Below are 20,642 nucleotides of genomic sequence, written 5' to 3'. Positions count from 1 at the left end.
GTGTGGAATGGGAAGTAGATATTGTTTGGAAAAACAGTCTCCCATATTGAAGGAATGAATCTGTTTATTCCTCCTCATCATCTGTAATTTACTTAAGATTTTACTCTCTAAATAATCCTCAATACTCTCATTTCAAATTTGGATCAATACAACAGAAGAGGACCAGGAAACAAAATGGGCTTGAGTTATATGAATCTGCCTGCATCAGGCTCTTCTCACCACATAGGAAGAGGAGAGGGAGGCAGCTTGCCTGCGTAATGAAGGATTGCTTGGGCATGGTTGGCTGAAGAAATGCATTGGCTGGTGGGCAGCAAAAGAGAGTGGAGCAGGGAATCAAGATGCCAAGGCAAACAGCACCAGCAAACTAAAAACATCCAGAAAATGAGTCAGCATCCAATAGCATGTACTTTGGCATGGATCAGAGGCTGGAGAGTCAGATTGAGAAGAAGAACCAGAATAACAGGCCATTTGGTGGAAGAGTTCTCCTGAGTGGGTACCTGGGTAGAGCATCTCTGCATTCAGCTTTAATATGTTCTTTGTGATGTGGTTTCAGGGGATGAGGAGGTAGAGGGCAGAGGAAGGTGAAAATTACATTTAAAAGACTGGAGAGGAGTTACATTAATTCTTAAAATAACAAAGCTAGTTAATGTATTCCAATGTGTATGGATGAAATTAAAGTGGGTGCTCATGATTCAACTGTACAGGGTGTTGACGTAGGGCTCAATAAATATACTGTTGTCTAGGTCAGCTTGGGTTGCCATAACAAAATACCATAGACTGGGTGGCTTAAACAAGAGATATTTAATTTCTTACAGCTCTTGAAGCTGGAAGTCCAAAATCAAGATGCCAGCCTCTTGGGTGAGCTGTCTTCTTGGCTTATAGATAGCCACCTTCTCACTGTATCCTCCCCTGGTGGAGAGAATGAGAGAGCAAACACATTCTCTGGTGTCTCTTCTTATAAAGGCCTTAATCCCATCATGAGGACCCAACCTTCCCGTCCTCATCTAAACCTAATTATTTCCCAAAGCCCCGTCTCCACCAAGGCCATCACATGAGAGGTTAGGACTTCAACATGCGAATTGGGGGTGAGGGGGAGGGGCACCATTCAGCCCATAGCAGCTGTCAATTTTGATCATCTCAGAGTTACCGTAAGAGTCACATGTTATATTTTATTCCCCTTTTCAGACAATATCTGTACAGTCGTGTGCCCCATAACGACATTTCAGTCACTGACAGACTGTATATACGATGGTGGTCTCATAAGATTAGTTCCCTATAGCCCAGGTGGGGAGTAGGCTATACCATCTAAGTTTGTGTAAGTACATTCTATGATGTTCACACAATGACCAAATCACCTAATGATGCATTTCTCAGAATGTATCCCCATCATTAAGCGACGCATGACTGTACACATCAAAATAATTAATAAAATACTGCAGATCTGAAAGTGATTAAATGCTCATGCCACGTAATTTTACAGTTACACTTGGTTTGGCATTGAAATTGTCCTCACAATACAAATGATTGTTCAAATTCCTTCTTAATGAGTAGTTGGTCTAACTTAATTCTAACTGTATTATGTTCTAGAATAGAAACTCCTTTGTCTTCAGTCATTTCATAGATAAGAAGGGTCTTTATTTCATTTTTTTCTCTTTCCTTTTGCAAACAAAATGAAGTATTATTTGCTTACATTTTTACATTTGAGTGTAACCTAAGCATTGGTCTTGCCCATTCCAAAGGCCACTTTCTAATCTATGGGGGAAGAGGGATGTTGGCTCCAGATTTGCTCATGAGGCTGCTGCTTCCCTGAACATCATGCCATTCCCAGCTCTACTCTTGACCCCTCACTGCCTGGTAGTCCTGGGTTATGGTCTCCCCTCGATGCTTTGCTGTTACCCAGCCTTGGGCTCAGTAAATGCTTGAATTCTGCCTGTCCTGTTATTTTCCTCCATACAACTATTGGAGTCTAGGTAAGAATATCAGATTTTGGTGAAAGGTTAAAGAAAACAAAAGTTAATTATGATTTAGGAGGGAGAAAAAATGAAATCTTATTCCAAGTACAATTGTTCTCATATAATGAGTTATCCATCTCATGCACAAACATTAATTCCTAGCTTTAGGTTAACTCTCCATTCACAGACACCTTGTCAATGACAAATATTTTCCCAGAGTCTGAGTTACTTAGTACTGAGTACTGAGCCTAGAATGATACCCTGAGGTGGAGGATGGCAGGAAACAAGCTTCAGAAGAATAGTTTGGGTGAGCTTTTTCTTCTAAGTCCTGACTCTTTCAAAGGCCCTTTAGTCCTAAGTCAATATTTTCATTGATCTACAGTGTTACTTCATTTGGGCTGAGATTTTTGTATGTACTCTGATGATTTATTTAAATCATATGAAAATTAACATACACAGGAGATTTCAGAACCAGTCAAATTTATGACCAGTGGGACATACAAAAAGGAGCTGTTGGTTACTTTGGGTCCCCCTTAAAGAATTGTCTGAGTAGTTTTCACCCCATATGTATCCAGGTTTTTCACTTTGGGTACTAAAAAACTCCACTGCTGTATCTCCCTGGAAAAGGACATCTAGTTTTTCCAAGTATGGGTTAAAGGAAAAGTCTAGACACATTAAGAACCTTCCCTTCAAAAAGCTGTTTGATTATAGTCGGTAGAATTATCATCATGGGCACAATGGAGAGGAATATTTGAAAGTAGGAATGGCCTAGAAAAGTGAGAGACATAGCTGCTTCTAGAATATTCCATGGGTTCGCTTTCTCTGAAGGTGTGATTGATGTGTAGAGCAGCCGCCCAACTAATCTTTGCCTCTCCTTTAGTAAGTTTTAGAAAAGCTGCAGTCATAAGTATTCTAGTTGAAAAAAGAACAAAGGCGACTACAGGTGTTTCCTGATTTGTGCTTTGAGACACCCCCTGCCCCCACCCCTTAAGGCTGCAAATTAGAGAGAAGCTTATTTTCTCATGGTTTTACACCTATAAGCTGTACTGTCAGCTTGCATTATATGCTACCATTTACCACAAGCAACTGCATTCTACCACATTGCATAATAATGATAATCATTGTAATCATATATCAACACAATGAGATAATGAGATAATAACAAGACTCCAGGACCTTCCTTGCATGCTAAACAATTGATTGCAGTCACAGACGTGTTGCCAGCCTGTTCTACCCTACCGTATAGTGTCAGAAGTTTATGCTCCATCATGAGGGGGGCTTCCAGCCAGCTGTGGGATGCACTTGCACACATATCTGTTGTGAGTTTCCCGCAGTTATTCTTGAAGCTTACACATCAATGTCTGGATCATTCTCTTGTAAAACTCTCGAGGGGGATCTGATGAGTCAGTGGAATAGATCTAATAAATTCATTCCAAGACAGCCTTTGGGATATCATAAGAGATCTTATGAACGAAAACAGACAACTACACCATAATCAACAATACCTGGAGATTTGGAGATTAACTTGTCTAGCCTCACAAGATTTTCACGTTAATTTCCCCTGAAGTATCAGCCCCTTCTGTAGAGAAGTTATTTATCTGAACCAAGAGAGAGATTAAGTCTAGCAGGCTGGGACATTTATATCCTAAACGAAAGCAAGATGTGACCATGTGCAATAGCCACATCATTAAAAAGGCTGAATCCTCATGGTATTTTTGTGACCATTTGTGACAACAGAAACTCTAGATATTTTCCCCCCGAGCTTCTTGCTTAATTCTTGAAGATTAGTATGTATGAAACTTGCGATTGTTTTTATCCAACATATTTCATCTGAAGGTTTCTATTTAGAAATTTTAAGGCAGAGGGACAAATAGTCCTGGTCTTAATGGATTTATCAGTGTTGGATTATAAATATTCGTTTGAAGATAAATATTACTATTGTTCTGTCATCAGGTTTTCCTAAGTATGGGAAATGTTTGACTTTTGTTTGATTTTTAGTCTAAACCTTAAGCTAGAAATGAAGGAGACTACCCCCGCTCCCCCATCAAAGGTTGATAGTAGTAAACCCAAGTGCAAATCATTTTTGAAAGTTTTCCTGTTGCACTCATGTGTTTTACCTTTTTTTCTTCTTTTAGTGTCGGCCAAACCGAGACCCCATAGTGATGAGTATTCAAAGAAGATTCCTCCTCCAAAACCAAAACGGAACCCAAACACTCAGCTTAGCACATCTTTCGATGAAACGTATATCAAAAAGCACGGGCCCAGGAGGACGTCGCTCACGCGAGACTCTTCCCTCTCCCAGGTCAGCAGCCCAGCGGGGGACCCCGAGGAGGAGGAGCCGGTGTATATCGAGATGGTGGGGAACATTCTCAGAGACTTCAGGAAAGAGGATGACGACCAGAGTGAGGCCGTCTATGAGGAAATGAAATACCCCATCTTTGACGATTTAGGCCAAGATTCAAAATGTGACCTTGACCATCACAGTTGTTCTTCACAGTGTGCTACTCCCACGGTGCCTGACTTGGACTTCGCCAAGTCCTCAGTGCCATGTACTCCAAAAGGTTTGCTTTGTGACATCCCGCCGCCCTTTCCCAACCTGCTTTCTCATAGACCCCCGCTGCTGGTGTTCCCGCCAGCTCCTGTGCAGTGCTCCCCCAATTCCGATGAGTCTCCGCTCACCCCACTGGAGGTCACAAAGCTTCCTGTGCTGGAAAACGTGTCTTATATGAAACAGCAGGCTGGAGCATCTCCATCCTCACTGCCCTCTCATACCCCTGGCCATCCCAAACTGGAGAAAGACCAGACCGGAGCCCTAGGACCAGCTCCTGCTGCTTCTGTGCTCTCCTCGTCCCCTCCCCCGCCTTCCACTTTGTACCGAACGCAGTCTCCCCACGGCTACCCTAAAAGTCACTCGGCCTCCCCATCACCTGTGAGCATGGGGCGGTCCCTGACCCCGCTCAGTCTCAAAAGGCCTCCACCCTATGATGCTGTGCATTCAGGCAGCCTCTCAAGGAGCTCTCCATCAGTGCCTCATTCCACCACCAGACCAGTGTCGCAAGATGGGAGCAAGATGGTCAACGCTGCGGTGAATACCTACGGGTCGGCTCCGAGCGGCTCCCGGTCCAGGACACCCACGAGTCCTCTGGAAGAACTAACCAGCCTCTTTACCTCAGGACGGAGCCTGCTGAGGAAGTCGGCCAGCGGCCGCCGTTCTAAAGAACCCGCTGAGAGTAAGTGCACAGTTTGTATATGAGCCAATCTATACGTTTAGTTCATGACTTAAAAATGAAGCCTGGTAGATACAGATAAGGCACGTAGTACATGATCCTTAGTCCTTTTAGCTGATTTCTCAAAATGTATTTTACTTTTGCCCCGCTAAAGAATACAGTGTGTTCTGAAAGAACTAAAAGTGACAATCTCTGCAATATAATATATCCAATTAAAAGAAGGGTGTTTTTTTAAATAAAGTGTAAAGTCTAAATTCTTACAGTGGCTCTGGAAAGTCTAAGAAAGAAAAACAGATCACTATGGAATTTTTAGGTAAATATCTTGATTTGGGGGGATTATACACAAAAATGGAATTGATGTGTCAAATTTATCTTTATTTTACATTAGAAACCTCCTTGAGCAAATCTGTATTAGAAAGCCTTTGCTGGAAAGAAAGCAATTCAGATAGAATTTAGTACTCTTCTTTTTTAGCATAATGAGTGATTTTCTCCACATATTTAAATGTTATTATATTCTTACCTTCACTCTAAACTAGAATAGGCTTATTGTTTCGCTTTTATAAGCCATGGTAATTAGCTTCTTATTCCTATGGTACTCTTCCTAGATCTATCAATATATAAATTAAGGAAAAATCACTAAGCGATAAATAGGTGGTGAATATTTTATTTGCCACTGAATTTCAAAGACCAGGAAATGTCTCTTTCTGAATGACTAATCCTTTTGTGAGCCAAATCACTCCCCGTGAGTGTATAGGAAAGTCAAAACAGATTGCAGTTTTCTTGATGGCCATTTTATTAAATTACACTGATTTCCGTTATTTAAAAACGCCTGAAGTACATAAAATGATAATTAATCATTTACATCTCAAATGACTCCACTACATGGTTTGTTATTTATCCAATCACACAGTCATGCTGAGGACCTTCCATAGAGTAAAAGAAATCTACAATACTTCTGATGAGGAAGATGATGATGGCACCCCTTAGATAATTATTATTCATTAGTAGTTACAAGCCACTTAGCTCATCTTTTTTTTCTTTACCCAGAGAGACTTAAGAAAGCATTAGCTGCTTAAATAACCCCCCCCCCAACATTTCATTTTCCTAACTGAAAGGCAACAATTTCTAATATATTAGATATGTCTGGATACACAAGTATATATTAAATTATTTCTAAAATTATTCTAGAAATTGAATTAAAAGTTAGGAACAATCTATTTCTAGAGTAGTGGTTCTCAGCTGGGTCGATTTTGCCCCAGGGACATTTGGCAATTTCTGGAGACATTTTTGGTTGTCACAAATGGGAATGCTACTGACATCAAGTGGATAGAGGCCAGGGATGCTGCTTGACAGCCTACAATGCACAGGAAAACCCACCACAAAAGGAAAAAAAAAAAAGAGAAAAAGAAAGAATTGTCAATAGTACAAAGTTTGGGAAACCTTGATTTGGATAATTTATTAAAGTGTTTCTCCCAGATAATTGATTTGGCTTAAAAATAATCAAGTAAGGTATTTGGAATAAGTTGGAGTAAACAAATTTCTTTAAAGAAAAATATTTTACTTTCAAAAAACATAATAGTGTGAAATTAGTAGAAATTTCATCCTAGAATTGGTGAAATTACAGAATTTTCTCCCTACGTACTAGTCCCTTTGGAGGATCCTTAACAGCTCCAGCTGGCAGCTATACCAATTAGCTAGAAAAAGTATATGTAAAAGAAATGATTAACTAATGAAGTTATTTCAGGAAAATTCCATCTGTTGGAATCAGTCTATGTGCTATATGTCACAGACTTCTCCATTCGACTCTAAAAAGAGCTTTGTGTGCTTCTAAAACAAAGCCTGTACATAGAAAAGAGATCAAGGCTGTTTATAGCTCTTAGGGATCTGAAGATTGAATTCCTTCTCATGTGCTATTAACTACGTATCAACTCTTCAGAGAAAAGGCATGCCCTGAGTTACATTAACTTCAATATTTTACTTACATAAATGGAAGGCAGGAAAAATGCAGACGGTAAAAATGAATAATCTAATGCTATTTACTTTCGACTTCTGAAGAAAACGGGAAGACACTGTCATGCCTGGACATATAGACTGGACATGTAGGCAAATATAGGCACCAACACGTGAAGCCCATGCAAAGATACACAGAAGCATATAAGCGGCACAGAGATGCAGTGGGACTAAAGATGGAGCAGAGGACAAAAAAGATGCAAGCCCACTCATCTGATACTATTCTTAAAAAAAAAAAAAAGGTAGGTTGGCATTGCCAAAGAGCTTCATCATACTCAACGATATTCCACATGGAGATATACAGTTTTCTACTGTTAAATCTCATCTTTCAGTCTTTAAAAATACTCCTATTTAAGACTTTTAGATGTTATGTTATATTTTTGCAATGATAGACATAAGTGAGTCCTATGGGTCTGATGAAGTAACATTGGGAATCAGATCTAATCATGAACTTTCCATTCATGTAAAAAAGAATCAAAGAGGGGCTGGCCGGTGGCATAGTGGTTAAGTTTGCATTCCACTTCAGCGGCCTGGGGTTCGTGGGTTCTGATCCACAGTGTGGACCTACACACTGCTCATCAAGCCATCTTGTGGCTGGGTCCCACATATAAAATAGAGGAAGACTGGCACAGATGTTAACTCAGGGCCAATCTTCCCCACCAAAATAAATAAATAAATAATTTTTAAAAACAAATCACAAAAAAACAGTCCAAAACTAACATGCAAATAAACAAAACAAAACCATAAAACCACCCCGACACTCCCCACCACACACACACACATGCACACAGACACACACGTATACCTTTTTCCTTTTTTAAGTCCCCTGAGGCCCAGTGATACCTAAAATATTAGGCATTGCTGATAAGCAACTGATCCAACTTCTAATTACTAATTTAATTTAAAAAAGAATTTTAGGGGCTGGCCCCGTGGCCGAGTGGTTAAGTTCGTGCGCTCCGCTGCAGGCGGCCCAGTGTTTCATTGGTTTGAATCCTGGGCGCGGACATGGCACTGCTCATCAAACCACGCTGAGGCAGCGTCCTACATGCCACAACTAGAAGGACCCACAACGAAGAAGATACAACTATGTACTGGGGGCTTTGGGGAGAAAAAGGAAAAAAATAAAATCTTTAAAAAAAAATGAATTTTAAATTAAATAAAGAATGACTTTGGAAGGAAAGCTTTTAAAATATGTGTCTGTATTTATATATTATCCCATTTTTAGGAGAACGGGAAGGGTATACTAACATAATGTGGCCGTCTTTATGATTTAGGGTCATTCTTGTGACCATTATTGTGTGCCTACTGTGTGCTAATGCGCGTAAAGTGTCTAGCAAAGTGAGCTGAACAAGAGAGGCCTGACACAGTGGTGGCTATCATTGTCCCTGGTCATTTGTAATAGCAGTGACACAGTATTGATAGCTTAGTTATTACGATCCTAGGATGTCCTTGGGGGCTATTTGAGGTTGTAGGGCTGACCAGCCCTCTACCGCTGTATCATTTAAATTCACTTAAATTCTATGTCTGTTTCTTGTGGTTTTCCTGTCTCCTCCCTTTCTTTCGGGTAGTTTTATTAATGCATCTAGCCTCTGCTCCCCTCTCCTGCCTCTCCGATTCTCCTTTCACTCTTTTCCTCATTGTATTATCACAACATTAGTCAGCTATGGACAAAGAAATCAGATACCCAAACTTGTCTGAGGAGCCTTTCATCTTATTTAAGTATGTGACCTTCAGTGGAGGGGCTTTGTGACCTTTGCTTTCAAAGGCCTCTTTAACCCACTTACTAAGTCTTGAATGGAGTTCTTGGCTTCATGTCTGAGATAGTTGCGAGTATCGACTTCCCAAGAACTAAGCTGTTCTGAGAAACATCGAATGAATGTTAGTTTACTTAAGGAGAACCTATACATTTTCTTTAGCCTATTGAAGGTATTTTTTATTCGGTAAAATTTAGCAAAAAGGTAATCAAGGACTTTCTTTTCCCTTCTTTTCATTCCTGTGAAAGCAGGGGCTGACGAAGAGTGGGCAGGACAAAAGCAGGTATTGGGAAGACAAAGAGAAGGGTGGAGAAGAGAGTCTGGATTTGTGATTTTCTCTGGAGCAAGGTTGAGCCCTCAGCCTGTGACTGCCCACTGGCAAACATTGATGTTGGGCAGAATTTCTGGATGCACGGTGACTCTGAGCCACCTGGCCAGAGTTGAGGGCTGGATCTGGAACCTCTAGAACTCTAGGATTCTTCAAAGGCATTTGGGACTTGAACTACCCCCGGAACATCTGAACGCATGTCAGGGGATATCACAAGGAAGATTCCAGAAGGCCTTGTAAGGTTATGCTAAATATCTTAAATAAAGACATGACCCTTATCAGGCCCCTCTCCTGCAGTTTGTTTCTTGCCTCCCTCCTCAGAGTCCCATACTGTGGCCTCAGACTGATTTCTGCTTTAGTCCTTGTAGGACATTTAGTCTTGTCCAAAATGTCCATAAGACATTTGGTCTACACCAAAAGGTCCTTGACATTTGGTCCTGTCCAAAACATCCATGAGCATATTTGGCCCATGCCAAATGGTTTTGGACAGGACCAAATGTCAAGGACTTTTTGGCGTGGACTCAATGTGTCCATGGATGTTTTGGACAAGGCCAAATATGACCAGATATTAAGGACATTTTTGTGTGGGCCAAATGTCTGATGGACATTGTAGACAAGACCAGATGGTCCTGCCGGTATCAAGGACCTCTTGGCATGGACCCAGTGTCTCCATGGATGTTTTAGACAGAACCAAATATAAGTAGATATCAAGAACATTTTAGCATGGACCAAATGTCTTCTGGACATTTTGTATAGGACTAAATGTCTGCTAATTGCCCCAGCAAAGCTCCTTCTAGCGTCTCAGAAAAGAAAAGCAGCTGGCACTTGGGTGATGACAATCCTTGTAGGTCAGGACTATGAGGATGTGCTCAGGCTCCAGAGAAGGTCCTGGGGTCATTCAAAGCATGGAAGAAAAAGGACATAGAAATCTTAGGTGAGTGGTCCAAGCACCTCCTGCACCATATTCACTGGTGTATTGTTAAAAATATAGATTCCTAGGCCTTATCATAGACCTGTTCAATGGGAAATTCTGGAAGTTGGGCCTGGGTTGTTGACATTTTAATGACAATACCTAGTAATATTTATGCCTACAATCCAACAATAGCTCAGAGATGGCTAAATATTAGCAACACCATTTACTTGTATGCAAGAGAAATCTATAATACATTGCTTATCCAACATAGTCAAAAGCAATTTATATCAGAGAAAGAAGAGAGAGGGGAGAAAGTAAAATACAGATAGCTTAAAATGAGTGAATGTTGTCTTCCTCTCCTTGAGTAAGCTACTGATTAGTTGGCAGCTTGCAAAGAAGACAGTCAGGGTCATCTGGATGGGAAAACAATTTTACTACCTTCAGATTCTCCCAGAGACCTTGAGAGTTTAACAGTGGAGCATTGGTGGGCAATCGGTGAATAGCATCCATTCTTGTTCTTAGTTAGAACCTCTGTCTTAGTCATTCCACGTCTGTGCCATTTCCTTCATCAGAAGAACCACTGGTAAGAGCTGCTTTAGACAGGAGCTGGTGCTGTTGGTCAGGCAGGGAGGGGAACCTGAGACTCAGGTTGGCAGCAAACCTCACCTGAGGTCTATCTAGATGGATCCACTCCATTTAAGGGGGAGGACTAGCCAAAGCAGGGTTGGGCCCTTGGATGGAGCCATGACTTAGAACAAGGGTGTGCTATCTGGAGAGGGCGGTCGATCACACGATCTAGTCAGTGTAGGAGAGTAGAGAGAACACTATAACTCAAAGGCAATACAAAAGAATGGGAGTCTTGTTGGACACTGGAAGGACAGGGAGAGAAGACTTTATGAGAGAATGAGGAGGTCTAGCTTCCATGACTGGGCCAAGGATCTTAGGAGCTAGAGCTGACAATGCTAATGAGGGAAGAGGTGATGAGGTTCTTGGAAGATTCCTCTGCCTCAAACAGGTTTGTCTCAGGAACCATATCAAGACTACCTAAACCCAGAGAGAGGTGCATCAAAGAAGCTAGGGGTGAGGACTTGGGGAAAGAATGTAGCACCCAACTTTTTCCTTGAGAACTCTTCCATGGTAATATCAGTATATTCTTACTTGATGCCATTTCCTCTTATGCCATGTACTCTATAGCAGACACTGTTCTAAGCATTTTACATTTATTCAGTCCTCAGAGGAAGACTCTGAGGCAGGTGACATTAACATAGCCATTTTAAAGATGGCAGAAACTGAGCCCCAACGTAGCTAGAGTCACATAGTGAATAAATCTGGGACTTGAACCCAGTTTACTTGGCTCCAAAGTTTCTGGTCTTAATGATACTTTATCTATACTTGACCAATCTCCCCAACTTCTTTCTCCTCCCTATTGCCATTAAAATGTACCAGTTATCATCAAAACACTAATGGCGCATGGTGTTATCACTCCTGGGTGCTATCTGCTTAATAAGAGAAAGCCAAATCTGTAGCTAAATGGCGTGGACTACTTAATGGTTGTCATCAATTTAGGAAGTGAGTAGAAAACCTCTTCAACACCCTCCTAAATTCATTTTGGAATCCTAGTCACTATGATGGGCTCTTCTGTTCCACCAGGGTTCTACGTTGCCCCTGAAGGCATGCAGTCTGCCCAGTGGGCCTCAGAATCACCTAAATGACCTCAGCAAAGAGACATGAGTGCTCACCTCAATGCCGCTAAGCATAATTTAAGGATATATGTGCACATTTCTTTGGTTTTTGAGATTTTCAATACTGAGCTACCAACTGGATGATTCTACCTCCAGGGATATAGGGCTTTTGTCCTCAGCTGCTTGCATCTTGTCCATAAATATGTAGTAGCTTGATGGCCCATGGCCACCCCAAGGGAAGAAACATTCCATGGATCAAAAACCCCAGCCCAATCTCAAAGGCAATGAGGGCCTTAGCATCACTAATCTAGAAACTGATCTAGTAAAACAAACAAAACTCCTATGCAAAATACTTCTTAGTATCACCTTTTTTCTCTTTAGATTTGTGTTAATGTGTTGTTGACAGAATCAGACACTTATCTTTAAAATTAAAAAAATATATATATAGTTTTCCAAGAACAAGCTGACCTATTTAATTACTATTATGTCTTTTTAAAGCTAAAGAAATTTGTTTTCAGGATGATGAGGTTAAATGGAGTAGAAGTGAAATCCCCTGATTTTGAAAATGCGTGTGACTCCCTGGTTAATTGGGACCGTGACATTGTCTGTTTTCCTCATTCAGTTTCAACTAGGATTGCAATACAGAATCACTGAAGAAGACATAATTTCATAAATAATTGCTCACCTTTCTAGGGGTAGACTCCAGCTGTCTTTGATTGATGCAGGCAGACGTGTTTATATTCTCTGCCTGCGGAATCTTTAAGTGCAATTTCTTGTCAGCAGTTTAATCAGCAATTCTCTCCATTAAGAAGAACTCTGCCTGCTTTAGATTTATAAAATGCAGAAACATTTTCACTTCAGAAATAATGCTATGCCAGTCTATTTTTTTCACAACCAAGATTCCCTCGGTTTGTATTTAATATACTAAGGCTGATTTCTTTCCCTCCTGTTGAGTTACCTCAAACAAGAAATTCCATTTCTGACTTGGATTGCCTATCATGTGTTTTCAACACTTGGACATTCACAAGTAATTAAATATTAGGTATAAGTAAGGTGGTTCCTGTTGCCTACATCGTACTCCCTATGTTTTTCCTACATTCTAATTAAATGTGATCTAGAAGGCCAGAACAAGGGGTGGATGTCACAAGAGACGGTTTCCATGTCGGCTCAGCCATTAAGAGCTTTGAGACTTGGATAAGCCCATTCATCTCTTAACACCTGAGTTTTCTCACTTTTCAAATGAAAATGTTAAATGCTAAAACTGTGGGTCTCTTCTGGCTCTGTTGTCTGATGCATCTGTGGATTACTGGATGATCTGTAGATCACCAGACAAATCACCCTCTTCCTGCCTCTGAGACTTTCTGTCTGATGTTGTTCTTGCTGAAAGGACTTCCCAGTAACTCCATAAAACAAAGTCTAATCCTTGGAGCCCCGCTTAGAATCTGCCTACTGCTTTGTAGAGTTTTTCTTATGCTATTGTCTACAAATAATTTCTCCTTCAAACTCCGAGAGTACCCTGTACTTCTGCAAATGTACGTGTCTCATTCTGATGTATTGTGAAGTTTTTTCTGTCCTATTCACCATTAAGACAAATGGCCAGAGAGGACAAGGGCTATATCTTTTCATCGTTTTATTTCATGTGAAACTCAACTCGATGCAATCTTTCTCAAAGTTGATACATGATAAGTATTTTTTGAAATACTTGTGGAATTAATAGGCATAGTGACTTGAGAAGGCTATTCAGCTTGAGGAAACAAAAGCTGTATGAGAAATGTTTGACCATTAAATGAAAAAAAAATCAGATCCTATGACTTAGAAAATTCCACACTGAAATCAATATAGTTATTCAGTCAAAAAAAAGCTATGATGAATGCTGAATTCATTGCTTCTGCTCTTATGTGTCCGGTTTAAAAGAATGCCCATTCCATTCTAGGCAGATTTATTAGGGGAAAGATAGAAAGAATATAGTCATAAAGCATTTAAATGTGGACCATTTTGTAGATGTCAAATTGTCATCAGTTTCTGTACAAATGACTGAGCTGTGAAAATTGATCACTTCTCAGCCTTTGGAGATAGAAAGATGCATTTTTAAAAGAAAATAATAGAGACCAACATTTTAAAGAAGGAATTCCAATCTGCTTAACATTATTCCTTATTGAACTTCAATAGTGAAGAGAATGAAAACACATTTAACTAAGTCATTTGACCTCTTTGGTGGAAGGGCACTGCATATATCCAGAGAGCTATTAATATGTGAGTGGTGGTCTTGAACGTGTGTGTTCCCAGGTAAAAATGGGTTTAAGTTATAAAATATTTGAAAATATTTTTTAATTAAAAAAATCAGTTTTTCAGAATTCAGTAAATGGATGGCAATTCCAAATTTAATGAAGTGTCTGTAGTGGTGCATAGTGTTTCTTGGTTGAAGCAAGCTCATTATTGTTGTTAGCTGATGGGAGCTAGGTTAATTAAATGTTCTACCACTGCTAGAATAACCGATCAACTGGAGAATCTGGGCTATTGCTCTTCCCAAATGAAAGGAGTAAATATACTAAGGAGAATCTAAGAGGGGAAGAGAGAGTGTTAATAGCATGGATTTTCAAGCAGCATATCCTGTCTAGCCAGGTATACCCAGAACAGCTTACAGGAAAAATTTCAAGTCCAGAAGTCTGTAATGTTCTGAAAATTGATGGTGGAGGGAAAATTTCCCCTACATTTTCTTCTGGCTAAGTTTGTTACATTCAATAAAATAGCATTTTTGCATTTTTTGCATCTATTCCTTTGTTATAGATGGAAATGATATAATTAAGTCCAGAAAGAAAAAGGATAGAAAAATAATAGGTAGAAAGAGTCAGAAAGTAGAGATTGGGGGCATCCATGTATTATGCAACCCTATATCTACCCACAGTGCTATGGGTAGTAATTTTAACGTGGCTTTGTTCCCATGACACAAATACGAAATCTAGGCTCCCAAGAATTAGAAGGCTGGGAAAGGATTTAGATGCTAGAAGCCCCCAACAGAATGAGCAGAGCTGAAGTGAAGCATTGCTCTGTTTAAGTTATCACATGAATATCAAAGATATCTGTATCCTTCTTTGATTGATTAGTTATTAACCACTTACCAATGATTAATGACAAGAGAGAGATGTCAAAATGATGAAAGTTTCAAACCTAAGAAGTTAAAATAGATTCCCTCAGAGTGGTCCTTCTTTGGTTGGTTGATAATCTCACTTGAAGCCTGCAGAATTCACTTTGGCTTCTAAACCGAGCTATATTTATAATCATTGAATATAAACTATAATAAAATTGTCACTAATGTTTCAGCAAAAACAGCTTGATTCTATAGCTAGCCATGATTCTCCATTTCCTTTTCATTGCCAAAACATTAAGGCGCATGTTCTGTGCTTGCTGCCTCTATTTCTTGTCCCTCATTCCATCCTTAATTTCCTGCAACTTAGCTTCATCTTCTGCTCACTCCGAAGCCACACAGGACTTCCTAATTGGTCGCTGGCCCTGGCCTCTTTCCTCTCTTGGTTCTCTGAAACTTCACACAACATCTGACATTGTCGATTACTCCATCTGAAGACATTTCTCTTGGTTGTTATGTGATGTGATATCTTCAGTAGCAGTCCTTTTTGGACTCCTGTCTCTTCCTCTTCCTTCTTTGGAGCTCTGCTCTTCTGACACCTGACTGGTACAGTGTTGTGATTAGTGTTTAAATGTTTATCTCCCCAACCAAATTGTTAGGATGCAATTCTGAGCCTTTTTTTCATTGCGGCAACTAGCACATTTTCTGGCACAAACTATGTGCTTAATATATATTCCTTGAAGGATGAAATGGCTGTTTGACTAAAGTGAATGAATGTGTATCCAATCTCCACAATTGAATGTTAAGTTTTTGAGAGCAAAGACTATATATTTTATTTAAGTGCTCATGGTCTGTATGACTATATTTTGCATAATCAGTTTACGTTTATGGATTTATTGACTTTTCCAAAGCTAATATTTTTAATAGCAAAGTCTAATAGAATTACCATGATTACCAAATATCAATAATAATCTGAGTTTTGCACAGGATGCTAAGATCAGCACTAGTTAATGTATTTAGGAACCAACTGCTCTAAGGAATATCGATGGAGAACCCAGGTTAGGATGATTTTTGTATAAAACAGTCAGAAGGGGAATCAGTCCCGTTACTGACTGGGGAAACCAGGCAGCACTTAACAAAGAAAATGGAAGCAAGTCCTCATAACGTAATCTAAATATTTTATAAAAGATTTAAAGTGGGCTCCATGAAAAATAGCATAGCATAGATTTTCACTGAATGGTTCTGGAAGCACTATTAAGACATTATGTTGTAGATGGGAAACTATCAGGTAGATTGTACATCATATTGAGTGCGGTTCATTTGCTGTTTAATTCCAGAAGATGATAAGGAAAATAAAAATATATCTTTATTTTTATAGCTTTGTTTGTTTTTAAAAAATTCTTTTGTTCAAGCAGCTTAAAAAAGAACCTCATTATAATGAAAGGTAGATTGGGGAGTCAATTGAGGTCTGTGTATGGAAAAAGACACAGGAGTCAAATGTTCCAGAGAAAAAGATGGATTTGCCACTGAACAGCTGTGCTTTTAGGGCAAGTCAAACCTGTGAGTCTCAGTTTTTTCATATTTATTTTAGAGGATTATTGTGAAAAATGAAAGAAAATCTTGTTCAGGCAAAGACCTTGTAAAATGTAAATTGCTGTGCAACTATAAAAGGTGATTCACTTTTAGATATCTGTGGAAAGAATAAATATTTTATTAAAAAATGAAGCAAAGTCAAAAATGCATTAAATTTTCAGAGATTCCGTATTGTTTGCACAGCTCTCTTCGGTTAGGCGTGGGTAAAGGAGCTGACATCTTCAGTGGATCCTCCAATACCTGATGTGAGGAGCATAAAGCATTGGGGAGAATGTAAGCCATTCTCCGTTCCCATAGGAGGCAGACTATTTAAAGTTGCTGAGTGATATCTAAGCCTTGAAGATGGAGGAACATCACACCTGATGGAGCACAAGTCACCCCTCACCTATAAAGAACAGCTCTGGGAACAAAGAGGCCGTCTTCATTGTACAAAGGGTCGGGCAACATGACAATATGATCATGAAAGACGATTTATCAGCAAAAGAAAAAATTGAATATATCTGGGCTGTTGATGTGTTTTTCAAATGTAATGAATCTTTTTTTATTTTTCTGGTTACAAATGATTTATCTTTTAAAACAAAAAAACTTTGCTTCCAAAAAGGTATAGGTATTAACCAATGAATTAGGCAAAAACCAAGATCCAAAGTGCTTAATATAAAAAATATTTAGTATATTTAACAGACGGAGGACTGTTAAAAGCGTGACTTGTGAAGTGATGTTTCTAAGCAGATTCAAATGGAATTTTATTTCCTGTTAAAAATGGTTACTCAAAATTGCAAAAACTTGTAAGGTTTGCATTTGAAAAATGCAACATCAGAGAAAAGCAACAAACACTCAAATTTTGTATAAAAACATGCGTGCAACCACACATATATAGAAAGAATGCTAACCTCCTAAATGCAGATTAACTAGCATAAGCAGGCCATGCATGAAGTGACCATCCATATTTCTCATAAGGGAAACGCTACAGACAGAAATAGCAGTTGAAACACTTCATTGTCAATTTTCTCATTTTTTATTAACTTCCACAGCTTTCCCGGTAAAGTCTTTATCCAGATGCTAATTAAGCATAGGTTTGCTTTGCACATCAATTTTTAATATTCATTCTTCATAGTTAAATGAAACCTGCAGCATGAGGCTTCTCCGGTTAAAAGCAGTCCTGACCTACTTCCATGTGAAATCAATGGAAACCTTAAAGAGACTCACAAGTGGCTGACATTTAAGGAGGCCAGCTCATATGCCACGTTCGTTGGTATAAAATGTGTTTCCCTGGGCCTTAGCATTCTTTCTCTCTTTATTAATTTTAAAAGTTCTTCTAAGAATAGAGAAGCTGTTAAGCCAGATGAGTGAAGCCATACCTGAGTTTTGCGCCCCTGGGGGATTGTGAGCTTCTGTGTCAGCTACATTTGCCGGGGTTTCAAATTAACAGAAACCCCCAGGTCTAGGACTGAGGAAGGGAAAGAAAGGCCTAAAAGGCACCCACTTGCATTCAAATGTAATCCGCAAAAAAGCAGAATTGAATCCACCAGAATACGGTCTTCAGACATCTATGTTCCAAGGTTTTTGAAAGTAAGAGCGTATGGTATATGGCAAACCTTTTTGAACACTCGTATGTTAGATGACTGAATTGTAGGACAAGAAATAGGAACAAGGATCAAAACCAGCTAGACGGAGGAGCGATAGTCATCGGGGCATGCAAGAGCCTCCTTAGTCTGCCTCTGGTGAGGGGCGCCTATTAAAGATCAGGTACGTTTCCTTCAAGTGTTGATATGCAGCCACATAAGGGCTCAGTGTGAAACTTGATGGCAATGGAGGGGTGGCCTCATGCTAAATTCCAGAATACTAAGCTAGAGTGGGGTGACCCTGTAAAATTGATGGAAGAAGTAGTGTTCAGTGTACATATCTTTTACTTTCTTGGTTAAGTTGATTCCTAAGTTTTTTATTCTTTTTGATGCTGTTAACATATAAATATCTTAACCATGTCTATGCATTCATTCAGTTTTTCTTTCATTCAATGAATGTTTCTAAAATACCTACTGTGTGCCAGGCACTCTGCTAGGTGCTAGAATCTTTATTTTGAAATGTCAGACACTAAAATCTAAAAATTCAAATGAAGATGAGAGATGAATGTATAATGGAGGGGCACTTCTGAGGGAAGATGTGGCAGTCAAAAACATTGTTACAAAGATATAAATAGTAAAGAAGGCAGGCAGATTTAGAACTGAGCATTTTAGAAAGATGTCCTGTTTCTCTTTCTCCCATACCTCTGTATTGTACCATTCTGGCCCTCTTGGCCCATGTCTCAACATTTCCTCAGGCTCTGAAGCTCACGAAGGCCTGAGAATCCTGGATTCACTCCAGTGGGCTGGCTCTGGTGACCCTCGGGAATCGTTTTTGGCTGAGGCATAATCATAGCCTCATCTGAAGATTCTTGTATTAGAAATATTGTTCTCTCCTCCCCTTCCTCCTGTTCCTTTTCTTTTTTCCTATTTTTCTCCCTCTTTTTTTAACCCATGAGCCTAGCCCAAAATGGTTGGAATTCTCTGAGGCTTTATTCATCATTCAGATTGATTTTGCCACAAAGAAGTCCACTACCAGATAACTTATGGAACAGTATATTACAGTAATAAGAGCGTTGGTAACATTAGAAATAAGGAATAACATCTAATCCAGGTCTCTTCTTTTTCATTTAATTCACAAGAAATGAAAAATAAGCACTTCTATTTCTGAGGCTCTTTGTGATGAAACAGTTCGTACGTGCATTTCATGTGTGTGTATATGTCAAAGAGTGTGAAGAAAAGATGATGATAAAAGTTGAAACAAGCGGACAGGTGGTATATATCAAACCTAAAAAGAAACTGAAAAAAAAAAAATAACAACAAAGAAGAAAGGAAGCATAAGGTGCAATGATACTGGAAAGAAATTTCCAAGAGAAGAACTCATGTCTTACCTTCCAAAGGGAGTAAGTGGAGAATAAGATCATTGACTCCCTACTCTCTGCCCTTAGACCATGAGTCACACATTCGGAGCTCAACAAATATTTGTTGGACCTTAGAAATAGCCTTGTTTGACTTCCTCATATTACAGACAAATTGAAATCTAAAGAGCTTCAATTACTTGAGCAAAAATGTAATGTTGTGTGGAAGTGCAATCTGAAAGAGTTCCAGCTCTTCTGTGTTCTCTACGTATTATCGATATCAACATTTCAATATATTTCCACTGGTTTTGACTATAATTTTACTTGGTCTCCTTGACTAACTTCATTTAAAATACCATTTGGGGAGAAAAATATCTGGTTAACTGGAGACTTTCCCCAAACAAGTGCTTTTTTTTCTTCCCTCTTCAAATTTATATGTATATTTTTTTCCCCAAGAATACTATGAAAAGTTCCAGATTGGCCAAAAATGATTCTCAAACACCGTTTCTTTCTCTAACCGTATTTATCGAAAGACTTGGTGAATGAAGATCAGCAGGAAATACAGTACTGTATACATTCAGTTGTGTAGCCATCAGTTACATTTCTCCTAAAAGAATTAATACTCCTTTGCTTTTCTTATGAAATTTTTATAGCTATGACTTTTTTAACTGCCCCCGCCATATGGCCATTAGTAACTGTGATTCCAATAATGCTAATTTTTGCATTTACTTTGATTGAAATTAAATATTCTTATTACTCTTTGTGATGAAGGAATTATTCTTCTTAGCACCTAGAGTTTGCTTCAGAAACATTTATAAATATATTTTCAGAATTACATTTTTCAGGAAGAAAGGAAATGATACTTTTCTTCTCATGCATTAATATTTTTAGTTCCTGAATGCCTCTGTTTCTTTTAAAGAATATTGAAGCATTTTTCCATCTGCCTGTTAAAATGATTTGAGTCTTAATTAAAGTTGATTGCACCTGTGCATATATTCAACTACCCACGCACCTCCCACCTACTAGTGAAAAAGCTTGTCTTTCCTTCAGAAATTAAGAGGGAACTATGACCTTTTTTAAAAAAATCATAAGCATGGAAAACAGACAACACTGAGAAATAAGTATGATGTTTTTTGGCTATCTTAGATCAAAGAGTTTTTATCTTCTAATGATTGTTTGGC

At 39.1% G+C, this 20,642-nt stretch overlaps 1 protein-coding gene across 4 annotated transcripts in view; it reads left to right on the top strand.

Moving 5' to 3' along the window:
- Positions 1 to 20,642, top strand: part of NYAP2 (neuronal tyrosine-phosphorylated phosphoinositide-3-kinase adaptor 2) — a 253,006-nt gene that overhangs the window by 149,302 nt on the left and 83,062 nt on the right. For all 4 annotated transcript variants that reach the window (XM_070489631.1, XM_044751477.2, XM_070489632.1 and 1 more), the window contains one exon: positions 4,088 to 5,182. In XM_070489631.1, coding sequence (XP_070345732.1) covers positions 4,088 to 5,182 — 1,095 coding nt within the window. The remainder of the gene's footprint in view (positions 1 to 4,087; positions 5,183 to 20,642) is intronic.

This window comes from Equus asinus, chromosome 19 (assembly GCF_041296235.1).
Source record: "Equus asinus isolate D_3611 breed Donkey chromosome 19, EquAss-T2T_v2, whole genome shotgun sequence".
Lineage (NCBI taxonomy): Eukaryota > Metazoa > Chordata > Mammalia > Perissodactyla > Equidae > Equus > Equus asinus.
This window is presented reverse-complemented; position numbering and strand designations above follow the sequence as displayed.